This window comes from Diadema setosum, chromosome 22, assembly GCF_964275005.1.
Source record: "Diadema setosum chromosome 22, eeDiaSeto1, whole genome shotgun sequence".
NCBI classification, from domain to species: Eukaryota; Metazoa; Echinodermata; class Echinoidea; order Diadematoida; family Diadematidae; genus Diadema; species Diadema setosum.
Genome location: NC_092706.1, coordinates 13,413,013 through 13,426,469, shown reverse-complemented (window position 1 = coordinate 13,426,469; position 13,457 = coordinate 13,413,013). Strand labels below are relative to the sequence as shown.

At 37.7% G+C, this 13,457-nt stretch overlaps 1 protein-coding gene across 1 annotated transcript in view; it reads left to right on the top strand.

Annotated features, from left to right (window-relative positions):
- The window catches only part of LOC140245054 (oxysterol-binding protein-related protein 6-like), a 103,105-nt gene that overhangs the window by 50,055 nt on the left and 39,593 nt on the right, over nucleotides 1-13,457 (top strand). Inside the window, exons 3-11 of the mRNA XM_072324648.1 lie at nucleotides 1,787-1,840; nucleotides 2,320-2,445; nucleotides 3,637-3,940; nucleotides 4,563-4,660; nucleotides 6,081-6,188; nucleotides 9,790-9,943; nucleotides 11,179-11,330; nucleotides 12,246-12,362; nucleotides 13,169-13,282. Of these exons, the coding sequence (XP_072180749.1) occupies nucleotides 1,787-1,840; nucleotides 2,320-2,445; nucleotides 3,637-3,940; nucleotides 4,563-4,660; nucleotides 6,081-6,188; nucleotides 9,790-9,943; nucleotides 11,179-11,330; nucleotides 12,246-12,362; nucleotides 13,169-13,282 (1,227 nt within the window). The remainder of the gene's footprint in view (nucleotides 1-1,786; nucleotides 1,841-2,319; nucleotides 2,446-3,636; nucleotides 3,941-4,562; nucleotides 4,661-6,080; nucleotides 6,189-9,789; nucleotides 9,944-11,178; nucleotides 11,331-12,245; nucleotides 12,363-13,168; nucleotides 13,283-13,457) is intronic.

Below are 13,457 nucleotides of genomic sequence, written 5' to 3'. Positions count from 1 at the left end.
ATGCGCCAATTGATTCTTGTGATTAAGGTTGTCAAGGGCGGAGCGTGCGAGTCAATACAGGCCTCGGGTTACCATCCTCTTGAGAAATGGTAATGAGTGAATCTGCACTGAAAGATTTCTGTATCATGGATTTATTTCTAATGCTTGGCAGAGGCTCACCAGGGTGGGATGTACAATGTAATTGTACTTGGGGCAGCATAACACGCTGGTTCACATAAGAAAAACATTCGAATGTTATCAGACACAAATCTCTTCAATGCTGTAATGGCAAGGGGATTATATGACAAAGTTCAGGGTCAGATTCGAGATATTTTTGTCATGAGATCCCCGTGCCTGGAATGATGTCGTTCTGCAATGCATAACATCTGGAATGTAAAGCATGTGGAGGAATTGTCTATCTCCTTTGTCTTTACTTAACAGCATTAATGAGTGTTGTCAAGAAAATTAATAATCAGGATAAGGTGTATCTCTCTTGTTGAGTGATTACTCTGATATTTTCTTGTATATATTCTATCAAGCTTTTGGACACAGTAATTGAAATTGCAATGTCGGTATCTATACAATTTCATCATTTTTCATAGCAGGTCAAGCGTACAACTGTAGCTTTGCTGCAACATAGAAAATTTTGATCAAAAAGGCAGGAGATTAAGATGTCCCTGCCTTCTTCATTCCAAGCAACATACATTGTAACATCAGTGACAAATCATGAATTTGTTAATATCTATCACAGGGACATTTAAGAGAAACATTCACTTTTCTCCAAGGACTGCATTTGCACATTTTCCCCTATTGTGAAAAAGAAACAAACAATGAAGTTCTAGCCCCCCCCCCCCTCCCTTTGCCAGCAGTACATGCGGCAATTCAAAACTGTTGGGTTTTTTTCCCCCTCGGGGCAGGCAAATTTGCATGAATATTGAATGTTGTCCATTATGGCGACAGTCACCATCCCACCTGTGATGGGTTTGACAGTTTTGAAGGATGCAACTCATAGATCCAGAGGAACAACGGGTGTCAGCATATTGTCTGTTAGCGTGCACCATTTGAAATTTATGTATGCCTACACAGGGAAATGACACAATTATGAAAAAATGATGGTAGCCAGGTATGGAAGGCTACATGTGTTGTAATGATTTATTGTCATTTTCTATGTAGTGTATTAGTTTTATGATTATTTGCAGCAAGAGGAAATATAATTTTCAAAACACCTTCTTTTGCAAAGCATAGTGCACAGAATCAAATAGTGATGTAACATGCTTAATATATGCTCAGTTATAAAATCAAATAGATAACTACCAACATCTTATTTCAATTATACTTGTGTCACAAAATGCAAACTTTTCTTGGGTTGACACAGTTGGCACAATTGAACCAAAAAAAAAAAAAAATGAAACTCACCCTTTGAATAGAACAAGAAAGAGGGTTAATACTGCGTTGTTTGTTGACTTGGCCTTATAAAACATTTGTTGCAGATGTGGTAGTAATTACCGTGTAGTAGAGTTCAGAAAGCATGGATTATCCGCAGTGAAAGAGCTGATCATGTTTTAGACAAAGCTATTGAAACAATATGACAGTTCCATATGAAGGCACTGTGCTGAAACTAGGGAGTAATGAGATTATAATGATCCCTCTTTACAGACATAATATAATACCAGGACATCTGTGTCGATACATGAAAGTCAATGAAGGTCATGTCATAAATTATATTATTTGGGAATATCATGTTCTATAACAGAGAGAGAATCATATTGTTATGTGTTTCTACATTTCTGTTTAATTTTCTTTGCAGAGGTACTTTGTACTGGAGAAGGCAATGCTTACATATGGCAAGAGTCCATCAGAGGTAGGTGATATCGATGACTGCAATCAATTGTTTTAGAAAATGTATTTAGCATCTAAACAAAACAAGCAAAGATAAAAAAAAATGGAGTGTCTGTGTGATTCTATTGGATGGACAAGAATGATGTATATGAAAGAGGGATGCACAAACTTGATTAGAATTGATTTGAATAGAAAGCATTGAATGCTTAGAAGCAGGCAACCATAGGATCAACGGCTTTGAGATCCCTCCGAAGGACTACTAGAAGGCAATAAGAATATTGTACCTTGCCTTGCATCTCTCATCCACAAAAACATAGATTCTAGTTCTTGATTAATGACAAGGATATATTTCATATGTGATTATTTAAAGTCATGACTCTGTACCTGATGTGTTCTAGAAATGCAGTATGTTGGGGGGGGGGGGGGGGAGGGGCACATTGTGTAGCAACAGTTCAAAAGACGGATTACATTTTTCTAAGTCTGCTCTCATACACATTGCAGCTCCAGAAGGGGAAGATCAATGGAACGATTGACATCGCCACCGCTGTCATAGCAACGGAGAAAGAAGAGCACAGGAGTGCAAGGAGGATCGACATTGATACGGAAGACTTTGTCTATCACCTCAAGGTTAGTGTGGCACGTCCAAAGAGTTCATACAAAACGACAGCGCTGCTTTTCCATCCAGAATTTGATCCGGAATCTCAAGCAGTCGGAAATCCATGGAAAGGAAAAGGAAGCATGATCGAGCAAAAATTAAATACTGTGTTTTTATGTGGAGTGTTTTATTATACAGATATATTGTCTCTAAAGCAATTTAATGAGATTTCTTGAGGCTGTTATTGTTGGTTGGGTTGTTTTTGTTTTTGTTTTTGTTTTTTTTTTGGTTAACCATTCAAAGTAAAGGCAAGCTTTGATAGCGCTTTTAACTTTATTCATGTTGTGGGATGCAAACGAGTGACCTGTATATCGAAATCATTAGCGATGACCGGGGTCACTAAAAATTGATGTCAAGCCACCAAATTTAAAAAAAAAAAAGGTTACCTTTGGTGTCCAAATAGGGCAAATAAGATTCAAAATGGATTGCTACATGTACGTTTGCTATTGTCTCGACTCATCAAGATTTCAGATTTACGGATGACACCACTAGTGAAAAATGTCAAGTGTCAAACCCTGGAAATATATATTTGATATCAGTAGATTTGCAAGAGGATGGATGTCACATTCTTAGTTTAAAAATGATATATAATTGTACTTTCCTTTCTGTTGGTCTCTTCAACCATTCTCTTCATATATCCTCATGATTGTCCTTTCTCTTTTGTTTCTGTATTTCTAAAAAACAGTCTCTAACTTGGTTTCAATCGTTGGACTTCTTTCAAATCTTTCTTGTAGAAGATAGAGTCATCTCTCTCTCTTTCAGCTTTCTCTCAACTGATCCATTGTATATTTTCATCTCGCTCTCTCCCTATGAACCTTTTCTGCATTTTTTGAGCAGGTAGTGTATGTTAGTTCACTTTCTGACCCTCACTTCTTGGATTTTTAGTATGCTTTTCCAGAGGAACTTCATCTCCATCTCTCAATATTTTTACATTTCTCTTGCTAACATGTACTGTAATTCATATTTTTTTTTTTTGTCTTTTAATTTATGTATCTTTCCATCTACTCTTCATGACTCTACTTTTATCTTTTTTATTTATCTATTTGTATATTCATATATTTATCTATCAATCTCTTATCTAACTGTTGATCTGTTAATTATTTGGTATCTCTATTTATTCAATCTGCTGAAACTGTCTTACTCTTTGTCTCCCTGTGCCCCAGGCGAGTTCTTACGATGAGTTCTGTGACTGGCGCAAGCATCTACAGCACCACCAGCTCTACAAGAAGCAGCAGAGCATGCACTCGCCGACGACGGGCACGCTGGCCCAGCCCCTCAGCCCTGAGGCTCCGCCCCATGCCACGCCCACCAGCGAGCTGACCCTGCGGGCCATCACGCTGGAGCGGCGGCGGCAGAGCCTGCGCAAGCAGTACTCCAAGGCGCGGCTGGGCGGGCCCAACGCTTCCCTCCTTGGGGCATCATTTGGGTGGAAGAGCGACAGCCTGGAATTAGACAAATGCTATAAAGGTGACTAATACCCCATCTTAACAGAGGTTTTTGATCCAGAGAAACCCAACAACATCTGGGCCCCATTTCATAAAAAGTTGAAATGATACAGCAACTCTTGCTAGAATGGCAGCCGTTATGGTAACAACTAGAATCCAGCTTTCTGATTGGCTGTTGCTACTGAAAGTTGCCATTCCAGCGCGAGTTGCTATCCCAACATCTTTTATGAAATGGGGCCCTGGACAATCTTTTTTGTTGCCTTGCCTGCTATGACATTCCATGCCAAATGTTGTTCAGATGTTGTCAGTTGGTAACTTTTCCAAAGTCTACCCATGACCGCGTCTGAGGGTAATTACCTCAACATTACCACGACAACATCCTGACAACCCTTCTGTTAAGATGTTCTCGAGATGAAATTCGGCTGATAGACTCAACACACATGCTGAACAGCCCTGGCAGAATGACACACTGTGCACCCAACACATGCATTGAATAACATGTTCATTTCCACTTCTAATCACTTTTGCAAGTTGTACAATGTATGTGTTAACCTGTAGACAATCTGTCGAGATGATTTTATCGAGATGATGTCTGTAGCTTCTTCCCATCTCCTCTCTTCTCTTCTATCTCTGTATCTCCTCAGAGCTGAGTGATGCGGAGGAGAGCATCATCAGTTTGTCCAACATCCTTCAGGAGCTCCTCAACATTGAGCTGCCTCCGTACGCCGACGGCAACTTTGAGGTACGTGTAGGTCCAGGGGGAATCTTTGCAGTAGGGTGTGGTCAGGGTGTGGTCAAAGGATGGCTGTGGATTGGACAAAAGAGAAACAATAGAGTAGATGTATGTTTAAATGAAAAAATGAATGACTGAATGAGAGTGAGTGAGTGAATGAATAAATAATGATATGAATGAATAAGGGAGTACTGTATATTAACACATGAATATGTGACTGATTAAATGATTTTATACAACGTCCAAGTAGATCCTTGTAATTTAATTGGAGGATTGTTGGTGACGTGATATTAAATAAGTACTCCATTCAACGCGCCGTGCAATTTTGGTTCTATTTTTGCGTGCAACTTGGTTCGATTTTTTCGTTCTATTCCACGGTTCGAGAAATTGTACGGTACTGCGTGTACTGTGTGTTGCATATTGAGGATCGCATGCAGCTAGCGCAGGTACGTGTGCGGTACATGCATGCGCGTACGTAGGTCTACGTAGTGCTAGTGTACGTGTATGAGTGCTAGTCAAAGAGTCTCTTTGGTGCTAGTATAGCTGTGACCTGTATCTACACTGATTGCACAAGCCAGAAAGAGAATCGCAGTGGATCTACATGTAAGTATGGCTATATTTTTCATACATATATAGACTTCTAGGCCTACTTAGATGAAAAAGATCTACTTGGACGTTGTATTAATCAAATAGTGTATGGTCTTTACTCATGCAATGGAACGAGATTTCGCACTCGGTGAAAGATGTGGCGCACTATTCAACTCGGCTTCGCCTCGTTGAATAGAGCGCCTCTATCTTTCACCTCGTGCGAAATCTCGTACCATTGCACTCGTGACCATTCACTATTTGTATATTAATGCATTGGTAGATGAATGAGTGAATGAATGAGTAATTTATGAAATTGATTGATATGAATATGAAGAGTTTGTTTGCAAAAACCGATAAGTCCATATTTGCGGAATGGAGATATTTGCGATTAAAGGTCAAGAAAAATAAAGAGAATAATAAGAAATTTTTTGCTTCTTTTGATCATAACTTAAAAAATATGCCTTTATATGAAGTGACCAATATATCATTTAAAAGGTATTATTTTGTACTTTATGACAGAGATCGTACTTCAAAATCTTCAAAAATGGACTTATCGGTTTTTGCAAACAAACCCTTCATATATCTATTGATGAATTCCAAAATCCTAGCAAGTAAGGAGTAAGTGCTGTGCATGCGTGCTCTTTTACTACAAGGTAATCATGTTTTTGATGTATCATGTGCAATTCAAAGTTGTTTTTGTTCTGTATTTCTGAATAGCTGCAGAATTAAAAGTCTGTAGTGTAGCATAACATTTGACTTTTGCAGGGAGTTTGATAGGAGTTCTAGCAGAGGTCTGGCAGTTTTTACATTTAATAGTCATTATCTTATTCTTCTTCCTTAGTTTGATGATGGACTCTCTGGGCAGAAAAAATCTAAAGGGCGTAAGTCCTTGAAGAAGATGAGAACAAGAAAGACGCCCAGCGACCCTCAGGTTCATGACATCAAGACGGTAAGATTTTTTCCCTCTTCATTTACGGAATCAGTAGCTTGCCTGTTGATCCATCAAGTCCAACAAACAACATTTCTGAAGTTTGGTGTTTCACCCTCTTATTATAAGTTTTCACTTTTCATCGTTAGCGGTTCTTTAGATTCAGTCAGATAAAATTTTTTCTGTTATTTGTGCCCTCTGTTGTTCATACAAATTTGTCTGATAGACTTGCAGAATTTTCAAGAGTTTTTTCATTTACTGAAATAAGTATAAACTCGGTCCTAAATGTGTAACACATCATGGAAAATTACAAGATCCTTTTTCTTCCTCAAACTGGCAAATCTTTGTAAATTTCCATCTAACTTTGTGCAGATGTAATGAATTCATCCAGCTCCACTTTATCTCTCTCTCCAACAACAGAAGATATGTATTGAAAGTCAGAGGTAGTGATTTAATGACAACAAAATGATGACTTCAGCAACACAATTACCCCTGTACTTGGGTTTATCCAGCAATTTACATGTATGTAATCTATCTTGTTTTAAACCCGCAAGCTTGCTTTAAAGCTTGCTGGAGACTTTCCATGACAAGCAGTGATTATGATATGCACTAAAGATTCAAACCTCAGGAAATGCATTGTTCAGTACTCTCAGAGCGAATAAATAATGACAAGACATCAACAGACATGAAATCCAGTGTCATATACCATTGAAAAAGTTGCAAACAAATCCAAAGAATGTGGAATTTGGTTGATTCACAGCATGTTACGAGCCATGAGCAGTGAGCTAGGAGAGGTAAATTTTATTCTTTGGTTTTGGTATTTTTATTTTGCTCAGCAGTGACATACTGTAGTTGCACAATCCATGTGTCTCTTTATGTGGTAGACATGGACAAGTGTGTGTGGAGTTTATACAGTGTATGTTATTTTGACAGTTGTGTGGATTTTAATTTGATTATAAGTGAGATAGCACAGTGGAATGCAAAGTGGGTGGAAAATATTTTCTAACCTTTGCCATGTGACAGTGAAAAAAAGCAAAAATGAAAACAAAACTGAAGCAACATCAGGAAGGAAGAAGGATAAGGGAAGAATTATTTGAACATCCTACGTGTAATGAAGTCCCACATATGGATAGTTGTGTTGTGCTTTGCTGTAATGTTGGCTGTGTTTGTGCACCCTAAAAAATAAGTCAGGAGGATAAATCCAAGTGACAAATGATTACAGGGATACAAAGTGGCCACTGAGCATGATCTTGACTCCACATTTATATGTCATAACAAATCATTTATGAAAGTGTGCCACAAGCGATGAAAGTGTTGACACAAATTGAGGAAATGACATCTCAGCTAGTTAAAAAATTAGTACAAAAGTCAAAAAGCTGTGAAGTTGGCACAAAGTAGAGACCATTAGATTGCTGTCAAAATAATGTTAGAACCATTCTAGTTGGGCTGTAATGTTGGCTGTAGAGAGAATCAAGTGCAAGATTAGAGTTACTGCTCATCGATAGATAATTTCGTGGCATTATTCACTAAGCAGTCTCATCCATGGATGATTTGCAAATGGGCTTATCATTATGACTACTGAGGGCTCATTTCATGGTATGATAAATTTAGATACCATGTCTTAACCCTAACTAGGCCGCGCTATTTTGGCAGATGATAGAGCTGGGGGGGGGCCTCCCAGGTCCCCCTCCAGGTCTCGGCCGTCGACTGTGCGATCGCGACGAAAATTAGCATGCACATTGCCTGTGATGTACAGTAATGTAAAAAACTGTGGAGTTGATTTTCCAAAAAAATTATCATTTATGATAAATTATGCTAATTTATGAATAATGATTCATGAATATCAAACTTTTTGCTATAAATCACTAAATAAAGCTCAAAACATGCACATCTTTTGTGTAAATATTCTTTTTAGCGTCCTAAGCAAAAGTATTTTTTAAAATTTCTTATGTATTTCTTTGTTTTTTCAACTTTTTGTTTTTCATTGTTTTTTCGCTGAAATTTGTCCGCGTCATTGTTCCAAACGTGAAAATATGCTATTACTTGATTTTTATCAATAAACCCCCAAATAATCATGCTTTTATGAAATTTAACTGTAAGCACAGTTTGCATTGAAATTGTACAAGAATTCACATTTTTTAGCAATTTTTGGTCTGACATGCATGTACATACATTGCATTTATGCGTAACTTTGGAACCGCGTGCCCGGGCGTCGCAAATTTGGTGTCAAAAGTTGCGGACGACTCAAGAAAAAAGTCCTGTAACGTTGCAGCGATAGCTTTTTGCGATGGCAATACATCACGTGGAATGTCGAGGGCCCCCCCCCCCCCCCACCTTGGTGAGATGTGGGTAATGTTATCCCAAGACTTTCCAACTTCTGCAATAAACATGAGGTGTATATGATTTCCATTTACCAACTCTCACCAGTTTACACACATTTCTTCTCCCTGGTGATGGCTTTCACCTGGGGTATATTAGAAATGGAGTGGGATTCTGTATCATGTGTTGTTTGAATAGTGATCTCTTTCTTTCTCTCTCTCACTCTCACAAAGGAGCACCATTTGGGTTTATAGGGATGGTACAGTATTGGTGGAGGCGAGGATTAGGCTTTTAACTTTTTGTGAGATACCAAGAAACCACTTATGAAATAGTACAGAGCATACCATTCTTAGATGAATCCAAGGTTTATTTGATGAAAATCGGTTTTGGAATGGCTGAGACTTCCAAAAACAAAGTAAAATAAAGCAATCATAATAGAAGGTGGGTCCCACCTTTTATTAGGATTGCTCTACTTGCATATCTTGGCCATTTCAAAACCAATTTTCATCAATTGAGTTCCTTTCGGAATTACATGCTCTTTCATATTTCATAAGAGGTTTCTCATTACAATGTATCTCGCCCAAAAATGTTAGAAACCTGAAGTTCGGTCTCAACCAAAACTATACAATCCCTTTAACAATTTATTGGTGTGTGTAAATTTGTCTCTTTGAGTAGGTTGAAGTGTGAACACAAATACATACACACAAACATACAAATATGTACACCTGTACACACACACACAAACTGTACACACACACACTCAAACACACAACTCAACACGTATCTGTTAGGTATACCTTTGCTGTATTTTTTTTTAGTACCCACATGTATTTCTCACAAGTTAAGTTTCTGTACTTCATGGGAACAAAACCATCCGTTGTGCTGTATTGTTCCCAAGCTGTGCCTATGTAAAGACATGCATACTCTGTACATACACAAACACACACAATTTGCACACCTAAAATACGATTTGTAAATGCACTGTTAGCACATCCCAATCTTGCAGATTGAACAAGGGTTTGGTTTATCTGGCACAGGTCTTCTAATAATGTAGAATAAAAGCAAAAACAAAAACAAAACAAAATCCTCATGTTCTACATGTATATACATGTACAGTGTACATGTAGGTTTATTTCTGTGGCCTTTTTATGGTAGTTGATTCATAAAGGTACAACTTTGTATGAAAAGGTATCCAATGCAGCCCCATACACTGATGAGAAATTAACCAAAAAGTGGCACTAGTGAGATCATGCGTCTTTTGACATCTCACTCATCTCTACCACTTTTACCCACTGACCAACAGAGACCAAACAGCCACCCTTCAGCCATCATCCCAGGGACCGGTCTGGTGGTGGATGAGGATGCGGCCAGCATCCGTTCCCACACCTCTTCTATCTCCAGCACGCGGGACGTGGACCTCAAGAATCGCGAGGACTTCCTGGAGTCTGCCAATCAAGGTATGCAGCGCACAACAATATGATTTGATAAAACCTTGTTAAAAACCATTAAGTCCCAGGAACTGCATTTTTATGGTTTTATGCTCTATCTGTTTTACAACTTTTTTTTTTTTCATTATGAGATCATTACTTTTTTTCTCATGAGAAAAAGTAACAAAAACAAAACAAAACTTTTAAACATGATCCCAGTATTGATCCCAGCGTTGTTATTATTTGTTTCCAGTGCAAAATTTGCATGCTTAATTTATAATTGATCTTCAATAGGCAACATAATGATTTAGGGGAATTAAGTTTGTGTTTCTCTCTTTATTTATTCATGTTGTGCAAATTAGATAGAATATAAACCAGTTTCATCAATCTTTCTCCAGTATGAGATCGTCACAACACTTGTCCACTCACCAGTATTTAAGATGATATACTTAACATGCACCATTCATGTTTTAAAAGTGTATGTTACCATCCATTAAAAAGGATTACAAATTGTAGTGCTACCTGCAGTCAATAAGTATTGTACAATCCATGTACTTGTCATCGGTTCTTAGTAAGTTTGGTAAAAACATGTGATACAACTGTTAAATGAAGTCGGATAAATGTTCAAAGTTAGTACAACATGTGTTACAAACTTGTAGTATGGTGGGTCTGTCTTACAAATCAAATACTGCACATTTTCATTAAATGGTTTAATTTTTGTCTGATATGAGGTTGGCGTGATACAGTTTACCGTCATTGATTGTGGATTGCTGCAATAGGCATTCCAAGGTGCGCCAGATGTACTTCACACCAAAATAAACACTGATAAAAATGGATGTGAACCGCATTGACAAGTATGCATTATGTCGATTGTGGGTCAGAACTGCCGGCAAAATAATGTAATGGAAATTTACTTCTTTTTTTTTGTATGGACTGAATTCCAACAAGTGGTGTGAACAGAGTACATGTACATTGTAATCTTCATATTTTTCCTTCTTTCTTTAGAAATAGATAATGCAGGAGATGTAATATTTATAGAATAGTGACAAAAAAAGAACAAAAACCCAGAAATGAACAGCCTGTGAAAAGACTCTATTGCAATGGCAGATTTTCTGTTCCCTCCAAGCCTTGTGTGAGATATTTTCTGCAAAAAGAGTGAGGAAAGTACATTGTAGAAAAACCATTCTAAATTTACAGACTTTGTATACATGTAGCATTCTTATATGTGACAAAATCTTCATTCTCTCACACACTCATGCTTCCAGTTCACAGAAATTTGAAGAGCGCCCTCCATTGGCTGTCCGTGCAGTCTGACAGGTGCAAACAGGTCTGCGATGCACAGTATCAGTCCCACATGTTTGGAGGCACGTTGGGTCCTTCCAGGCAGATTGCTGTTATGCAGGATGCTATGCAGAAGGTACGGGTTTCCTTTCTTCAAAGAGAGTTAAAGCAAATCATTGAGAACGAACAAATAATTAAGCTTCATGATGTTCCACTGCATTGTACTTGTAGCTAAAAATAATCGTCCAAATCTTTGTGTGGCTTTTTCGCTAAATACCTCCCAAAAGAGGCAGGAGCAAAAAGCACACCTGTAAAATGCTGTAGATACATGTACCATAATTATGGAAAACAAAGCAAGAAGTTCTTCATGTGCTAATGTATCTGGCTGTATATTGTTTTGAGGTTTCTTTTCTTTTCTTTTCTGTTGTAATCAGTCAAATCCACAATAAAAAAGACATAAAAGAAAACAATAACTGTTGTAAGGGCTCTACGATTATGGAAAAAGATAAAAAATGCAGTTTTTGCTGATACACTGTATCTAATAATTTCAAAGCATAGTAGACACTCAAAAAAGGGAGAAACGAAATTGAAGGGGTCGGTGCAATATAGTGCTAACCCACACAATAGTCATTTTGAGATAATCGCTGTAGAGTGTTTGGAATGTCCATACATTGTACATCAATTAAACATGAATGCATGCATATTTTACCATCTTATTGGTTGAATTCAAATATGATATTTTCACGGAGGGTAGACTGAAGGATAAAGATTATGAAAATGCGTGTAACTCAATTTTGACAAGAGTGTGGGTTAGCACTATATTGCACCGACCCCTTCAATTGAACTGAAGAACAGACAGAGCTTATGCTGTCATTGGATAAGTAAAAATGAGCATAGTTTAGATCTAAATGATCTCTTTGCAAAGGGTGCAAGTTATAATGACTGTTTGTGAATGTTTTTTCATTTGAAAAGACAAAACAAAACATGGCAACCAAACAGCATGCTTTAAATATGATTTTTTTTTTTTTTTTTTTTGGTCAATTTGCTGCAGTTGAAGGCACAGAACGAAGACATGCGCAGTCGACTTTCCCGGATTGTAGAGGAGGCTTCCGTCACGTACACCCCCATCGCTGCTAAACCAGACTTTGATCTGACACTACCCCTCCAGGTAGGCACAAGAGAGCATGGGGGAATTGCAACAAAGTTGTAAAGTAGCTGAAACGATTTTGTTTTGATTTGTTTTGTTTTATTTTGTTAAATTTGGTCAAATTTCAATAAAACTGATGAATTTGTGTCTATAGTGTTCTTCCCTTAAACCAAGGCTGAAGACATAATACGTTATCATTCAGACATGTGTTCATATCAACAGTTTCCTTGGATGTGATTAAAGTGACATACACATTTCAACATTGTGAAAAATGACAGTGTATGTGTTAACATATTCTGTGTTGAAACCCTGCAATCACATATAAATATTTCTTTTCCAATTTTTTTTTTATTTTTTCCCCTAATTTTAGAGGATTTAGATTAAATTTAGAGGAATATTAGGGTGATGGGTGTTGCCTGTCCTAATTTTCCTGTGCCTATCAAACAGAAGCAAATGTTTGAAGGCAGTGTTGTGCAACTGCGCATACAACAAGTGTTCATTAGAAATGGCTATCAGGGCAGGGTCATTTACTCTAATGACTTATGATAAATGATAATGTTGGTATGTAACTGATCATAAATGGCTTGCTGACCTTGTACAGAACAACTCTTCAGTGTGTGGTAGTCTGGGTAATACAGGACCCAATATTCATATTTTTTTTTTTCTACCTTGCAACAGAAGTACATGTACATACAATGTTACCAGTACAATGAAATATGCATTCTAATGTCTCTATACCATATTGTGTTTTGCTATATTAATGTGAAAGAGCTGAGTGTTTTTTACACTGTATTTTTGTCTTTCTTTTTTTTTTTCATGGGATGTAGCACTCACCTTTGACCCCGCAGCACTCTGAGGACAGGATCTCCCGGTCGGAGTCCATCGTGGAATTCTTTGATGCTCAGGAATACCTCGCCTCAAGCGCTTCTTCATCAGATGAGGTAAAAAAAAAGTTTTCCCCTCATCAGTCCATCTTCCTCCCCTCATTCCTGGAACTCAAAAAAGGATCTACCTGGGAGATAGAAACAATATCAAACAAAAAAAGTGCTCACAAGAAAAGACCAAACTGAAAAATCAGAGTGTCCCCCCTACCTGCCAAAACTATATTAAAAAAAA